The sequence below is a fragment of the Mus caroli genome, unplaced genomic scaffold, assembly GCF_978045245.1.
Source record: "Mus caroli unplaced genomic scaffold, Mus_caroli_1 scaffold_1, whole genome shotgun sequence".
In the NCBI taxonomy this organism is placed as follows: domain Eukaryota; kingdom Metazoa; phylum Chordata; class Mammalia; order Rodentia; family Muridae; genus Mus; species Mus caroli.
Genome location: NW_028227256.1, coordinates 141,440,070 through 141,457,279, shown reverse-complemented (window position 1 = coordinate 141,457,279; position 17,210 = coordinate 141,440,070). Strand labels below are relative to the sequence as shown.

General features: G+C 39.3%; 1 protein-coding gene across 1 annotated transcript in view; it reads left to right on the top strand.

Annotated features, from left to right (window-relative positions):
• The first annotated feature begins 13,798 nt into the window (after positions 1-13,798).
• Positions 13,799-17,210, top strand: part of LOC110296138 (RNA-binding protein 6-like) — a 33,603-nt gene continuing 30,191 nt past the window's right edge. Inside the window, 3 exon segments of the mRNA XM_021164692.1 lie at positions 13,799-13,860; positions 13,986-14,405; positions 14,407-15,493. Of these exon segments, the coding sequence (XP_021020351.1) occupies positions 13,799-13,860; positions 13,986-14,405; positions 14,407-15,493 (1,569 nt within the window).

Below are 17,210 nucleotides of genomic sequence, written 5' to 3'. Positions count from 1 at the left end.
GAAGACCTATGTAGCAACCTAGATGATTAGGAAAAGAGCTAGGCTTGAAAGAATGGAGACTTGATTCACTTAAGTAAACATGCTAAGCTCTATTCTATTTTTGCTTGTTCTTTTATGTGTTATTTCTTTTTTATTAGATATTTTCTTTATTCACATTTCAAATGTTATTCCCTTTCCTGGTTTCCCCTCCAAAAATTCCCTATCCCCTCCCCCCTCCTCCTGCTCCCCATCCCACCCACTACCATTCCTGGTCCTGGCATTCCCCTATATTGGGGCATAGAGCCTTCACAGGACCAAGGGCCTCTCCTCCCATTGATGACTGACTAGGCCATCCTCTGCTACATATACAGCTAGAGTCACAAGTTCCACCATGTGTTTTCTTTGATTGGTGGTATAGTTTCAAGGAGCTCTGGGGGTACTGGTTAGTTCATATTGATGTTCCTCCTATGAGGCTTCAGACTCCTTCAGCTCCCTGGGTACTTTCTCTAGCTCCTTCCTTGGGTGTTATTTCTTAATGTAGAAAAAGTGTTAGCTATAAAGCTCTTCAGAATGTATCTACACATCTTCTCTTTCTCCAACCAAACACAGGTGTCTAGGCTCTACCCTGGACCACAACTTCATATGAATGAATATGAGTGTGTATTTTAGGGTCTTTCACAAATGGACACTTCCTTGTGGAAGCCAAGGGGAACTGGACAATTTCTGTATTCTCAACTATCTTAAATACTTATTTAACTCTAAGATTAAATATTTAAATAAACAGCTGAATTTAGATATCTACATCTGAGGAAAAAACTTTCTTCGGTTCTTTGTTTAGTCAATATATTACTAAGGTGATATTAGTTGGCCGATTCTGATATTTCTCTTTGAAGAGGCTCAACATGCAAAATAAAGTCATTTTTCGGTAGATTACAGTCACTCCCCAATAAACTTTCAGGTTTTACATGTTTTCTTCAATGTTCACCTTTATCTTGGAAAGAGCAAAAACGTAAAAAAGCTTTAAAGTTGTTTACACTTTCAAAAACCCATCACTGGAAGTAGATTTAGCTAGGAATTTGAATCTAAGTCCCCCAAGATTCTTAAAGACACCATGCCTTAATTTGGATTCTTACTATTTAGGGAAGACCAATGCTGCAACCTAGATGGCTCAAACACAATATAAAAATGTCAACAGACTAAAGCAATTTGTAGTACCTGATAGTTCTGAGTTTAAAAGCACAAATCAAAGATATAAAACGAGACTAAAATCTAAGGTACATACCAAGAGACAGGCAATACAGCTACCAAAGACAACTCACAATGATATCAGTACTGGGCAGGAGAGGCATTCTGGTGAATGCAATGGTGTAGCAGAAATTACTTCTACAGTAGGCTCTGTCCCGAGCCTGAGAGTGAGCCTCTGCTACACCTCAGCAGATAATGGAATATTCTAATATGCACAGTTAATAATATTTTTAAATGAAGAATTGTTGTAGTCAATTTCTCTGTTGTCACATCATTTAGTCCAATCATCTTTAACTTCTTTATTTATGCAGAGAGCAAGAGAATCATAATTTCTTAAGATTTGCATATTTTTCTTTCCTCCAAAATGATCTGTTGTTAATCTGGTGAAAGTCAAAAAGTGAAAAGTCTGTGGTTTAAGTTTACACCAATATGACCTCATCACATGCTGTGCCACTCCAGGTCTGAAACACTCTGCTTCAATTGACCAGTATGTGATTACATTCCTAGACCACTATTGTGCTTAAATCCAGCCATCCACTTAAGGTTTACAGTTATTCACTATAAACATATAATAAGTAAAGCATGTTCCCTCATTAATAATTGAAAAATATATTGTTTATTATTTATACATAGCAGAATTATTGGAATAATTAAAATGTTTATGGATGTAGCAAGAAATACCAAGGTACAGTGAAGAACCACAGACTATTCCTTGCTTGAAGACCTGCTAATTCTGTTCAGGAAAATTACTTTCAATAGTTACTCCTAAAAAAGAGCCCAGATCATATCCAGCATAGTCTTGAAAATATCTCATTATTAAAGAATGAATTAAAACATCTACCAACAGTGATTCCTTCTGTGTGGCATAGTCCATGCTTTCAGGCAGAAACACTGAGAATATTAAAGTACACCCCACATTTTTTAATGGTTTTCTGTATTCTGAGATCAGAAGGAAAAAATAAGTTATATTAAAATAGACTAAACACTATAGAAATGTTAAGAGACTAGGTAGGATCTTGTAATGGATGATCTTCCAAGTTATGACTCCAGGTACCTAAAAAGAAGGAGGAGGAGGGAGAAGAGGAAAAGGAAGGAAAAAGGAAGGAAGGGAGGGAGGGAGGGAGGGAGGGAGGGAGGGAGGGAGGAAGGAAGGAAGGAAGGAAGGAAGCAAGGAAGGAAGGAAGGAAGGAAGGAAGGAAGGAAGGAAGGAAGGAAGGAAGGAAGGAAGGAAGGAAGGAAGATCCACCACATGGAACTGACAGCTCTCTCTTCCTCTGATGGGAGAGGCTGCAGCCCACTTTCATTTCAGCACCATATTCAACTGTCTTGAGCATCCAGTCTTATCAAATTTGTTCCTTTTGCACTTTCTCCAATCCCCCATTTTCACAGATTCGGCTGGGTACTGTATGTTCTTCTCCAGACTCCCATCTTGAAAAGATGACTAGGTGTACAACTGACACCCAATCTCACTGTGAAGACTCAAAGCTGAAGAACCAAAGCATTTATCATCATGAAGAGTAAGCTTTAGGGATCCACCTATCTCCTCTCCTAAACACTGGGCTAAAGGCACACACAGACATACTCAGACTTTTACATTGATGCTGGGGAATTGAACATGTGTCCTCAGCACGCAAAGCAAGTGTTCTTGCCCACTGAGCTATCTTCCCAGGTCCTGCTGTGTGCACTTATTGCAGGCAACAAACAATTAGATCTTATTTGTTGTTTTTTTTCCCCACCAGACTGTAGGTTTCGCTTCATCTTTTATGTGCAGTGTTATGATTGACATGCATGACTTTTTCCTGACATTTCTTTGTTTTTCCTACAGTTTGCTGTTCCTAAATTATCAGTTGGCCATCTTTCTTGAGGCGCGTTTATTCCTTCTTTTGCTTGCATGGCATGCTTACCCTTTCTTTCTGCATGTAGAATTCCTTTACGTATCTTCTAAGTGCTCATTAGCTCCTTTGATTTGTGATTTTTCTGGACTATTTTTACTTCTTAGCTTATTTTTTTAGTATAAATTTTCTGGATATAGTAATGTCATTCTTTTCCAGGGCTTGAAATACATTGTTGAGTGTTTCCTGGACTTTGGAGTTTCTTTTGGGAACTGCTTTTACCCTGATGGCTTTGCTGATATAAGTGAATTGGCACTTCTCCCTTGCAGCTTCAATATTCATTCCTCATTCTATACTCTTCAAATTTGAACCACAAAATTGAAAGCAAAGATTATCTTCTGACCTTTTCTGTTTAGCCAATACCTCCAGTAATTGGCTGCCGACATCTTACCAAAGTTTGGGCAATTTTCTATTATTTCACTAATTGATTTTCTATGCTTTTATTCTGTCATATAACTTTCCTCTATACCAAAAAAATCCATCTTTGATCTTATGCATCCCAGAAGTCTTGCATGTTCTGTTCATATTTTTTTCTTGCTCTCTCTAAATGTTCCAATCCTTCAACCTGTCTTCACAACCTCAAGTCTTCTCCCTTAGCTGTCTAGACTGTGAATAAAGTATATGACCTGAGATTTTTCTTTATTTGGCTCATTAAGCCCCGTCCTTACAAGTTTCCTATTTGGTTCTTTTTCACAGTCTCTCTCTGTGGGAGTTGATCTTCATTGGAGGCTTAAGGGAATTTAGAATCACCATGGATACAAATCTCTGTGACTGTGAGAGGTTGCCTGACTTAGGCTAATTAAGTTGAGAAGTCCCACCCTAAATATAGGCTGGGGCCCTGAAGTGAATAAAAAGGAGAAGAAAGCCAAGCACCAGCATCCATCAGTCTGCTTACTAACTCAGTTAAGTTACTAAGTTACTAACTTAGTTACTAACTAAGTTTGGCCAGCTACCTCCTGTTTCTGCCACCAGAACTTCCTGGCCATCATTGATTGCACCCCTTCAAATAATACACAAAATAAACCAATAAATAAATGAGTAATAAAATAAAACTATATCATCTGTCCTTATCACAGTTAGTAATATTTTTATTCATTTTGTCAAATGTATTTGGTTTGTTTTATTTTGTTTTTCACCAATATGAAAACTAATATGCCAACTCTTTGTTGAATTTCTTATCCGTGCCCTTTATTGTCCTCTAACCCTTACTCAATAGATTTTCTACCTTTGGCATTGAGGGAATTTACTGATTTTTTTTTTATCATTTTTCTGAATTGTTTATCCAAAATATTATTCCTTTCAACATTTTTAAGTGGGATGCTGAAGAGCTGCATCTTTTAGAGTTTCGTTGCCTTGTTCTTCCTGTCTGCTCTATGTCTACACGGGATTGGTAGAGATGGGTATCACTGCCACTTTCTCATGAGACCCTTCAGAGGGAACAATCATCTCCTGATGGTGCTTCTGGGGTATTGCACTGTTCTGAAGTGCTGAATGAATTTCCAGTTGGATCCTAGAAAAGTTTTCTTATTACTTCTCTTGATGGTTATTAGTATATTATGACAAAACACATACTGTATCAGGATATGAGATCCGTTTCTTCTTCATTGTTACAAAAGGAGAGAACTGAGAGCAAATATCTGTCTGATGTGTTATAAACAACAGAATATAAGGAGTAATTCACTGGTAACTTCTCTTCTAGTCTTATCAACAATTACCAAAAGATTACGTGAGTGATCTATGCTGCAGCCTCTCATAGGAACATGTAACACAGGCTCTGCTGTTGGTGTAGATAGAATGTCCAGAGTGTGTGTGTCTTTAGGCTTCCCTGGATAGTCCTAAATTTTAGACCTTGGCCACTGAGATTTTTTTCTTTCTTTTTTTTTAATTAGGTATTTTCTTCATTTACATTTCCAATGCTATCCCAAAAGTACCCCATGCCCTCCCCCCTCCCCTACCCAGACACTCCCACTTCTTGGCCCTGGCATTCCCCTGTACTGAGGCAGATAAAGTTTGCAAGACCAATGGGCCTCTCTTTCCACTGATGGCCAACTAGGCCATCGTCTGATACATATGCAGCTAGAGACACCAGCTCCAGGGGGTACTGGTTAGTTCATATTGTTGTTCCACCTATAGGGTTGTCTGTCTTTTTCCCTGAGATGTGTTTCCTGTAAGCAGCAAAATGTTGGGTCCGGTTTGTGTAGCCAGTCTGTTAGTCTATGTCTTTTTATTGGGGAATTGAGTCCATTGATATTAAGAGATATTAAGGAAAAGTAATTGTTGCTTCCTATTATTTTTGTTGTTAGAGTTGGCATTCTGTTCTTGTAGCTATCTTCTTTTAGGTCTGTTGAAGGATTACTTTCTTGCTTTTTCTAGGACTTGGTTTCCATCCTTGTATTGTTTTTTTCTGTTATTATCCTTTGAAGGGCTGGATTCCTCGAAAGATAATGTGTGAGTTTGGTTTTGTCGTGGAATACTTGGTTTCTCCATCTATGGTAATTGAAAGTTTTGCTGGGTAATAGTCTGGGCTGACATTTGTGTTCTCTTAGTGTCTGTATAACAGCTGCCCAGGATCTTCTGGCTTTCATAGTCTCTGGTGAATAATCTGGTGTAATTCTGATAGGCCTGCCTTTATATGTTACTTGACCTTTCTCCCTTACTGCTTTTAATATTCTATCTTTATTTAGTGCATTTGCTGTTCTGATTATTATGTGTCGGGAGAAATTTCTTTTCTGGTCCAGTCTATTTGGAGTTCTGTAGGCTTCTTGTATGTTCATGGGCATCTCTTTCTTTGGGTTTGGGAAGTTTTCTTCTATAATTTTGTTGAAGATATTTACTGGCCCTTTAAGTTGAAAATCTTCATTCTCATCTACTCCTACTATCTGTAGGTTTGGTCTTCTCATTGTGTCCTGTATTTCCTTGATGTTTTGAGTTAGGATCCTTTTGCGTTTTGCATTTTCTTTGATTGTTGTGCAGATGTTCTCTATGGAATCTTCTGCACCTGAGATTCTCTCTTCCATCTCTTGTATTCTGTTGCTGATGCTCATATCTATGGTTCCAGATTTCTTTCCTAGGGTTTCTATCTCCAGTGTTACCTCACTTTGGGTTTTCTTTATTGTGTCTACTTCCCTCTTTAGGTCTAGTATGGTTTTGTTCATTTCCATCACCTGTTTGGATGTGTTTTCCTGTTTTTCTTTAAGGACCTCTACCTATTTGGTTGTGTTTTCCTGCTTTTCTTTAAGGGCTTGTAACTCTTTAGCAGTGTACACCTGTATTTCTTTAAGTGAGTTATTAAAGTCCTTCTTGATATCCTCTACCATCATCATGAGATATGCTTTTAAATCCGGGTCTAGCTTTTCGAGTGTGTTGGGGTGCCCAGGACTGGGTGAGGTGGGAGTGGCTCGGTTCTGATGATGGTGAGTGGTCTTGGTTTCTGTTAGTAAGATTCTTACGTTTGCCTTTCGCCATCTGGTAATCTCTGGAGTTAGTTGTTATAGTTGTCTCTGGTTAGAGCTTGTTCCTCTCGTGATTCTGTTAGCCTCTATCAGCAGACCTGGGAGACTAGCTCTCTCCTGAGTTTCAGTGGTTAAAGCACTCTCTGCAGGCAAGTTTTCCTCTTTCAGGGAAGGTGCACAGATATCTGTCATTCAGACCTGCCTCCTGGCAGAAGATGAAGGCCCAAAACAGGGCCTGTTCCAGAAGCTGTTAGCTTCTGTAGTCCACACTCTCACCTGCGCAAACTAGTCACAGAGGGACCTGGGAACCAAGATGGCTCCCCCGGATGCTCAGGCAAAGCCCTCCAGGGCAGGGCAGACAGCTCTCCTCTGGCAGTGAAGGTGCCAGATATCTTGGTCACTGAGATTTTTTAATCTTTAGTTTTTGTATTTTGCGTGGAGGAAGAATGTGTGTTTGGCAAGATGCACTAACTCTTAGCTCTTCTGAGAGTATAACTCATCTACAGGACATCTGCACAACATGCTCAAAATCTCGTGCTTACTGTCAGAATTGTATAGAAAGGGAAACACAACAGAAATGGCAAGAAATAGCAATGAACCAGATACATAAATAAACTAAAAGCCAAGTAATGATTGCAACATCCACTAATCTAACAATAACAACATACATGACACAGACAGAAATAACACAATCCAAAACCATAAAGATATATTTTTATGCTTTCGAAAAAATAAGTAAAAGACAAAAGTGGAAAAATGGGTCACAGAAATAAATTACAATAATCAAGAGTTAAAAGGAAGAAAGTGAACAGTGAAAGTTATATTTTAAGAGAGAGTAAAAAAAGAATCTGTGCCAGCCCTTCCTGGTGGCACATGTCTTTAATTCCAGCACTCCTGGAGGCAGAGCCAGGCGGATTTCTGAGTTCAAGGCCAGCCTGGTCTACAAAGTGAGTTCCAGGACAGCCAGGGCTATACAGAGGAACCCTGTCTGGAAAAACCAAAAAAAAGAAAGAAAAGAATCTGTGGCTGATGTGCTGTCTCAGCAGGAAATGGAACTTTCCTAGAAATCTGGGTTTAATCTCAGAGCCCACATGAAAGTGCAGGGAGAGAACTAATTCTACAAAGTAGTCCTTTGGTCTCCACACATATGCCATGGCACACATGGACACAGATGTACAAACAGACACACACATAGACACACTCAGAAAGATACAAACACACACACATGCATATACTTTTACAATTATGAAAACAGGGTAAAAAGTAACACTCAACAGAGGAATGGATACAAAAAAATGTGGCACATTTACACAACGGAGTACTACTCAGCTATTAAAAAGAATGAATTTATGAAATTCCTAGGCAAATGGATGGACCTGGAGTGCATCATCCTGAGTGAGGTAACACAATCACAAAAGAACTCAAATGATATGTACTCACTGATAAGTAGATATTAGCCCAGAAACTTAGTATATGTGAGATATAAGATACAATTTGCAAAACACATGAAACTCAAGAAGAACAAAGACCAAAGTTTGGACACTTTGCCCTTTCTTAGAATTGGGAACAAAATACCCATGGAAGGAGTTACAGAGACAAAGTTTGGAGCTGAGACAAAAGGATGGACCATCTAGAGACTGCCATATCCAGGAATCCATCCCATAAACAGCCTCCAAACGATGACACCATTGCATTCACTAGCAAGAGTTTGCTGAAAGGACCCTGATATAGCTGTCTCTTGTGAGACTATGCCGGGGCCTAGCAAACACATAAGTGGATGCTCACAGTCAGATATTGGATGGATCACAGGGCCCCCAGTGGAGAACCTAGAGAAAGTATCCAAGGAGCTAAAGGGATCTGCAACCCTATAGGTGCAACAACATTATGAACTAACCAGTACCCCGGAGCTCTTTACTCTATCTGCATATTGATCAAAAGATAGCCTAATCGGCCATCACTAGAAAGAGAGGCCCATTGGACATGCAAACTTTATATGCCCCAGTACAGGGGAACGCCAGGGCCAAAAAGTGGGAGTGGGTGGGTAGGTGAGTGGGGGTGGGGAGAGGGTATGGGGGACTTTTGGGATAGCATTGGAAATGTAATTGAGGAAAAAACTAATAAAAAGTATTTTTTTAAAAAAAGAAAATGAAGAAATACATCTATCTGCATACATAAAGGCGTATTTAAATTAGCAAAAATTTTAAATAAACCAAAGCTTCAGTTGAAATCTTTCCCTTCCTTCCTTCCTTCCTTCCTTCCTTCCTTCCTTCCTTCCTTCCTCCCTCCCTCCCTCCCTCCCTCCCTCCCTCCCTCCCTCTCTCTCTCTCTCTCTCTCTCTCTCTCTCTCTCTCTCTCTCTCTCTTTTGTTTTAAACTGTCAGTAAATATGAACTTCTTCCTGTGTCTTTCTAGGTTATGCGCCCCAAGAAGAACAAAGCCTGAGAGATTAACCGATTTTGTGTTTTTTTGCTGAGTCCTGGTGAGTGGTTCAGACCTCAGCAGAGTGAAAGACTCTGAATCTGGTTTGAGCAAGGCGCTATGCTGCGTACGTTTTTTCATGACTGTGGCCAGGTACCTGACAGAGGCAACTTAAGGAAGACCAGGTTATTGTGCTTCAGAGGTTAAAAGTGCTTCATCAGTCATTCACAAATCTCATTGCATACATGATGGCAGAGTTTATGTGCTGTAGAGACAGCTCAGATCTTGGCAGATGAGAATGTAGGCCACATCACAGAATGCTATTGATTCTTTCTAGCCTTTCATGGCAAAAGTTCTCAATCTTTGGGTTTCAATGCCATTGGGGGTCAAATTCATCTAAGACAATAGAAAAAATGCAAATATTTACATTATAATTCACAACATAGCAAAATTATATTTATGAATTACCAAGAAAATTATTTTATGGTTCAGACTCACCATACTATGAGGAACTGTATTAACAGTTCACAGCATCAGGAAGGTCAAAAACCACTATTTTATGCAGTCCTGGCTCTAGCACTTCAAATATTGCTGCCCATACCAAAGGAGGGTTTAATTCTCAGTGATCACAGTAAAACTCCACCACAAACATACTCTGTCTTCAATGTGCTTCTAAATCCAAGCAAGTTAACAATGAAGATGAACTAAATCAAGAGTAGCATAGAAACAAAGTTCTCTTGGCTGGAATTTAGCTTAAGTACTCTTCAGGGGATGGCGGATACCAAGCTCAGCTACCTGTTGGGGCAGGTAGGCTTTTGAAGTCAACGCAGAGTGGAGGGTAACATGTTCATAGGTTAGACTGGGTTCTTGACTTTCCATCACCCACCATTGTGGTTTTGTGAGGTTTAATGTCGGGCCATTATATCCAATCTATAAAACCAAGTCAGTGTCCCAATCACTAGCTGGCTATGGGAACTACAAATTTTAAAGAAATAGTATACTCTGACACAAATCCGATTGCATGTGTCTCAGTTAGTTTGCTTCAATGGTTTTGGGTCAAAAGAAACACAGTGGCTGGACCTTTGTGGTACTACTGCCTGTGAGTTCTAGGAAGGAAGCAAATTAGGAACTCAGAGTTTAAGTTCCCAGAACTGAAGATGGATCAACTCTGTGTGAAAGATTCTACTAGGCTGCACCTCAGAATTGTGGAAACTTAGAAAATTGCAGACTGTGATAGCAAAATTACCTTGGTCCATTTTGTTTGTTTGTTTGTTTCCCTCTGTGGCCTCCATTTCCCACCTCTCTGTCTGACGTAATATTTTTTTTCCTATCAGTTAAAACCTTTGAAATGTATTTTTAGCAATCTACAAGCTTATAACAGCCCTAAACTAAGGTTATCATAGATGGTATCTGAAACTATAATGGGGACTCCCTGCTTTCCTCTAACCTCCCAACTTTTGGTCTTTACCACTGTATTTGGAAAATGCCTTGATTTATGACTTCCTTTGTTTTCCATCTATTAACTTACATAAAAGATATGTATATGTGTGTATGTGTATGCATGTGTACATGTGTATGTACATATAGGTATTATATATATATATATATACATAGATATACATATATGTATGTATCATCTTTGATGGTACATCTTTCCAGGGAAAGCAGAGTCTACATATGCAGTCCATGATCACTAATAATGCCTGAAGCACAAACCATTTTATTCCCTTTGAGGTGTGCCTTCACATGGACATTGTCTATCCCCTACTGAACTGCAGTGGACACTCTCCATGCATTAAGTGGTTTTTCTCTAATTGTATGAGTTCTAAGCCACCTAGAACCACAAAGTGCTGCTTTCACTTTATAATAACCCATACTCCCCTATCCTTATGAGAACTTTTATCCCTTTCACTAGAGTGACGACCCCTTGATTCCTCCTAGAAGGAACACTACCAAAGGCTACCTGACAATGCAAAGCCTCATGACATAATTCCAATCTGAAAAATACGCAGGAAATCAACAGTGGCATTTTGGTGACTGACAAATAAAAGCTGCAGAGATCTGGGAATCATTAAGAAAACTAGGAAATTTCATCTTGATAAATACAAGTATAGCAACAAAAATTTAACTTTCTCTTTTAAAAAAAAAATCCCTATTTCATCTTTTAAGATATAGGGAGGCATTCTGGAAATAAACACAGCAACTTCTCCGTCAGAAATAGTCTTGTTTTGTTCCCACATTAGGCAGAGGTTATCTCTCTAACCTTGTGATGTTCTTTGAGATAGAGCTGACCGGAAAAGAGGATGTAAGTTATCAATGAGAACAATAACCAAACAGCTTGCTTCAGCTCCAACTTAGTATAGAAAATGCCAAAAACAACAAAAAAAAGGAGGTGAGGACTAAAAGCAGGAAGAAGATGAGCGATGGGAAAATATGCAATTGATTTTGAAACCTTCTATCAAGGCAAGTTAATCATAAAACATGCATTTTTCACTTACAACATTAATTCAATCCTACATCCCATACTGGTATAAATAGTTTCAGGTTAAAAATGGCCAATCATGAAGACTGAGTCAGAATTCCAAGTTGGTGTCACGGATGTCTGAAAAGTGCACCATGATTAACCTGGGAATTCGGTGAACACAAGGGAAACTCAGACTGTGAAATTACCAGGGCAAGTTTTCCTAAAAGGTCATTAACTACTTATGAAATCATTTGTTCTGTGGGTAAAATATCTTGTGATGTACAAGAACATCCCAAGTACAAATGGACTGAAGAGAACATGAGCTTCTTTAAGAAATCAGCTGCCTGATATTTATGTGGTCCTTGATACAGAGTCAGAATCTGAGGGAGAAAAGAGCACTTACAGACTGATAAATACTAAGGACAACTGCTCTGAACATTTCAAAAAAATTGGAGAATGGAAGAATACTGTCATACTCAAGTCATCGTGGATAACTCTCCTGACTCAGAGTTAGAATTAAAGGCCTGAGCAGATAGAACACATGGATCTCAGAAGCAAACCATTCTACAAAACAAGAATTGAAGAGATGTTTTTGCTTAAATACTTATCACCAGTACTGCTGGCAAACTCTTACAGAATCCCAATTGCTTCTATGGAATGATGTCCTTCCCTGGTAGATTCAAATCATTGAAGAAATAAAATTAAAAGATTATGGTGGAGGTCAAAATAATAATGATTGGGATATGAATGGGAGTCAAAAGAACTTACTAATTTAATCTAGAATTGGATCAACTTGCCATCTAATTACAGGAACTTTGACCATGTGTTGGGTCCTGCTCATGTTTGGAGGAAACAACCTGAGCTTCTAGTCTGTGGACAAGTTTCCTCCCAATAGGGAGGAGGCAAAGATGTCTCTGATGTTGATCAGAATCAAACAATACATGCAGGAGGGGGTCTCAAGACTACAACATTAGTAGAATTCTTCTCTACCAAGGTTCTTTTCTATCCGCCAGAAGCAGGGATCTTTAAGTTCTACTATAACTGTTTCCAAATGCAAGTGGACTCATTCTGAAATAGTTACATCTGGTGATACAAGGAGTAGCAGTAGACATTGTGTACATAGACCACCTGCAGAACTGAGGAGTTTATCCTCTTAGTGAAAAGTTTGTCTGCTGACAGACAACTGATGCGTTCCACTCCAAATATCCTAAGAAAGCTATTTCTCTAGCTGTGGCAACCCTTTTGAGGTAGCAAATTATAGACACTGCCTGGTCACTTCAGGCCAATACCACCTCTGTCTCTACTAAGACAAATGTAAAGAAGCATTTTAATTCCAAATCTCCAGATAGAATAATCTGAGGACTCTTCCTTAAATAATAGAGGTTGCAATGTCATATAATAGAATTCAACTGAAATAAAGCTCTTTGAAGAGAATATTTATTAATTTTTACAACAAATATTTATAGGCAATTAATTAAGTACCATGACCAGCTGGAAACACAATCAGCGGTTGTGAGATTTTAGTTTACTCTGGAAGATGCACCTTCATGGCAAAGTTGAATGGAATGAGGTCTGCAGAGTCACTTGTAACATTTCAAGTTTGAGAAAGGCAAACCAATTAACCCGGCGATCGTCCTTGTTGTTGAGTTCTTTCATGTGTCATTTATTTATTTGTTTGTTTAACAGGATCTTACTATGTGGTCCAGGCTACACTCAGACTTAAGATCCTCCTGTTTAAATTTATGCTATCTCATGTACTGGGATTACAATTATGCACCACTAAACGTGGCTCCAGAATTATGTTTCACTTTAAATGCAAGTGTTATTCAACTATCTTATGACAAATATTGTGGGTCTAGATGATATATCAAACTAGGGTAATTATTTAAGTCATTCTTAAAATGCCTCTCAGGGATGCCTGTTTTCATAATGATTATCTATTCTGAAAATGTTTCATCTCGCTTAAGCTTCTTACTTACCTTTTAAACCCTTTGAAAAATATGCAATGGCCTTGGGGTTTGCTGGCTAACATCTGGTAAATGAATCTGTTGAGCTTCATGGATTAAAATGACTTAGTTACTTGCTGACTCACTCTCCATACATTTCACTGTTATTAATTTGCTACTCTACTAGAGGATGGGTGCTTTATGGTAATCAACAGTAAAATTAAAGAACACTGAATTCCATTTTCAAAATATGAGGTTCTGCGGTCTCCCGGACGCTGGGTCCGTGGCAGCCACTGAGGGGGGGAAGGAGCGGGCCGTGGCGGCTATGCTTCTTTGGTACCACCGTGCTAGAGTTTGGTAGGAAAAAGATCTAGTTATTGAAGCTTTCTTGACATAGAAAGAGATGGGGGTGGGGGGGGATTCTCGATCTGCTAACAGAACAGGATCTTTTCAATCTAGGAACCTGTTGCAGAACTCTGCCCCCCAAAATATGTTTACAGAAGAATATGCTGTGATTAGAGAAGAATATGCTGGTGTGTAGATTTCAAACTCTCTGGACAATATGAATAACCCTGTCTTTGTTTCTACAGTGGGAGCCAAGAAGAAAGGTTTGCTCCTGGGTGGAACAGGGATTATCCTCCTCCTCCCCTTAAGAGTCATGCTCAAGAGAGACACTCTGGCAACTTTCCTGGCAGAGATTCACTTCCCTTTGATTTCCAGGGGCATTCAGGACCTCCCTTTGCAAATGCAGAGGAGCATTCTTTCAGCTATGGAGCTAGAGATGGACCACATCGTGACTATCAAGGAGGGGAGGGACCTGGACACAATTTCAGAGGGGGAGATTTTTCATCTTCAGATTTCCAGAGTAGAGATTCAGCACAGTTGGACTTCAGGAACAGGGACATACATTCTGGGGATTTTCAGGATAGAGGAGGACCACCTATGGACTACAGGGGTGGAGATGGTACTCCTATGGATTATAGAGGTAGGGAGCCACCGCATATAAATTATAGACAGGGATTCTCATACTGTTGACTTCAGAAGTAGAGATGTTCCTCCAACTGACTTTAGGGGATGGGGCACTTATGATTTAGATTTTAGAGGCCAAGAGGGATCCCATTCCGATTTTAGGGGAAGAGATTTATCAGATTTGGATTTTAGATCCAGAGATCAGTCTCATTCTGATTTTAGGAACAGAGATGTATCTGATTTGGACTTCAGGGATAAAGATGGAACACAGGTGGACTATAGAAGCCGAGATTCATCTACTACTGATCTAGACTTTAGGAACAGGGATACACCACATTCGGATTTCAGAGGTAGACATCGTACTAGGACTTACCAAGATTTTCAGGGCAGAGAGGTAGGACCTTGTATGGAATTTAGAAAAAGGGAGATGCCTCCTATGGATCCAAAAGTTTTGTATTACATTCAGCCTTCTTCACAAGAGAGAGAACATTCTGGTATGAATATAAACAAGAGAGAAGAATCCATACATGGCCATGCAGTGGAAAGACCTGCTTTTGGTGTTCAGAAGGGAGAATTTGACCATTCAGAAACAAGAGAAGGAGAAACACAAAGTGGAACTTTTGAACATGAATCTCAATCAGACTTTCAAAACAGCCAAAGTCCAGTTCAAGAACAAGATAAGCCAAAGCTTTATGGAGGCAAACAACAGAGTTCAGATGCTGGTCTGTTTAAAGAAGGAGATTTGGACTTTCTTGGCCAACAAGACACTGATTACAGAAGCATTGAATACTGTGATGTGGATCACAGGTTGCCAGGAAGCCATATTTTTGGCTATGGCCAGAGCAAGTCATTTTCTCAGGGCAAAATGGCCAGAGATGCCCAACAAGACCTTCAGGATCAAGATTATAGGGCTGGCCCAAGTGAGGAAAAACCTAACAGGCTTATTCAATTAAATGGGGTCCCAGGAAATACTACAAAAGAAGAGATTCTTAATGCCTTTCGAACTTCTGATGGCATACCTGTAAAGGAGTTGCAGTTGAAGGAGTATAACACAGGTTACGACTATGGCTATGTCTGCAAGGAATTTTCACTCTTGGAAGATGCCATTGGATGCATGGAGGCCAACCAGGTTGCTTTAAACTTCGGTCAAATGATGCTAAAAGGATATATATTTTTTATATATGGGGAGGGAGGGTTTCAAATAATTTCACTTTGGAAAGGTACAAGAAAACTTCAACTTTAGAGTATACAATACTTCCAAATACAGTTGTGCAAAGAAACATTTTTAAAAGCTGAGAACTAATAGACACAGAGTACATTTTAGAAACTAGGTTCCAGATCCAGTTCTAGATTGACTGAGTTCCAGAGACCGGACATGGAACTATGACAGATCTGGAGTGTTCCCTCAATGTGATAAAGATGTGTGGGCTCCTGATATAAATGATCCTCAATTATCAAGGCTCTCTAGGACAGTTGATGGTAATACACAGACTTAGTTACTTGAAAGCAACTAGTGATGATTTTTGTGGCACTAAGGACCTACCTACCTGTGTTATGTTTGAAAGAATGCCATTGAGGAGGAAAGAGGAATGGATAGTTTGTGCCCATCTCATTCATTCCTGTTCTTTGCCAGTTGTAGTGTTGTCTTCAAGTTGTTGACTGCTTATAGTCAAAGCTGGAGAATCTTGAGTTGAACTTCTTGTTTGGAGTTTTAGGAGTTACTCAACTTCCCACCATTTATTGTCATCTATGTCTAATTGAACCCTGACTAGTAACATGAGAAGAAATTACTAAATAGAATCCTTCTTGTTATGTTTTTTTTACCCTTGGGAAAATCAATTTGCTTTGTCTCAGGTCCTGTATCTTGAGATAGGAGAGCAGCATAGGGATGTAGTTTGTCTTGTGTGTCTGCACACTCACGAGTGCTTACACAAGCATCAGTGCATCACAATAGAAGGCTCTCCCAAAGAAGACTCATTATATGTAATCTTTTCTGTAGCCTAGTGCTTTTTCATCAGCTTTGTTCAACTCAACATGATTCATGCCATTTTCTGTCCCCTACCTCCACCCCACCCCTTTTTTGAGACAGGGCCTCACTATGTAGCCAGGTCTGGCCTGGAACTTACAGAGACAGATCTGTCTCTGCCTCCTGAGAATCAGAGGCCTGCGTTACTATGCCGAGCTTTACTGTTCACTTCTTTTGGGGGAAGGGTTTTCCCGCATTGGAATGGTTGTAGTATTGTGGGTTGTTTGTTTGTTCTGTTTATTTATTTTAAGGCATGATCTCATTCTGCAGCCTAAACTGGCCTAAAATTAACTGTGTAGCCCAGGGTAAATTTGAAATTGTGGTAGTCCTCCTGCCTGTTTAGGCTTCAAAGTGCTGAGATTATAATTTTGAACTGCTGCCTTAGTTTGGTTTTTATTGGTATAACAAAGCACCATGACCATAAGCAACTTCAGGATGAAGGGGTTTATTTTAGGTTAAGGTCATGGCTCATCATGAATTTTGAAGTAGGGTAGGAAGTCAAGCAGGAACTAAAGCAGAGTCCATAAAGGAATGCTACTTACTGACTTGTTGCCCATGCCTGTGACTTGCTCAGCCTGCTTTCTTAGACTGTCTAGAACCAGTTCCCAGGGTGTGGCATTCTTTCCCATAAGCTGGGCCCTCTCAAATCAAATAATTAATAATAACAATAAAGACCTAATAAGTATTAATTATGAAAATAATGTGAGATTCTAAGTGTTTGACAAAGAACCTGGCATTGACAGAATAAGTGTCAAGTGGAGATAGATTGTTTGACTTCTCAAGAAAAAAAAAAGTGAATAATAATAAAACGAATTGGAAA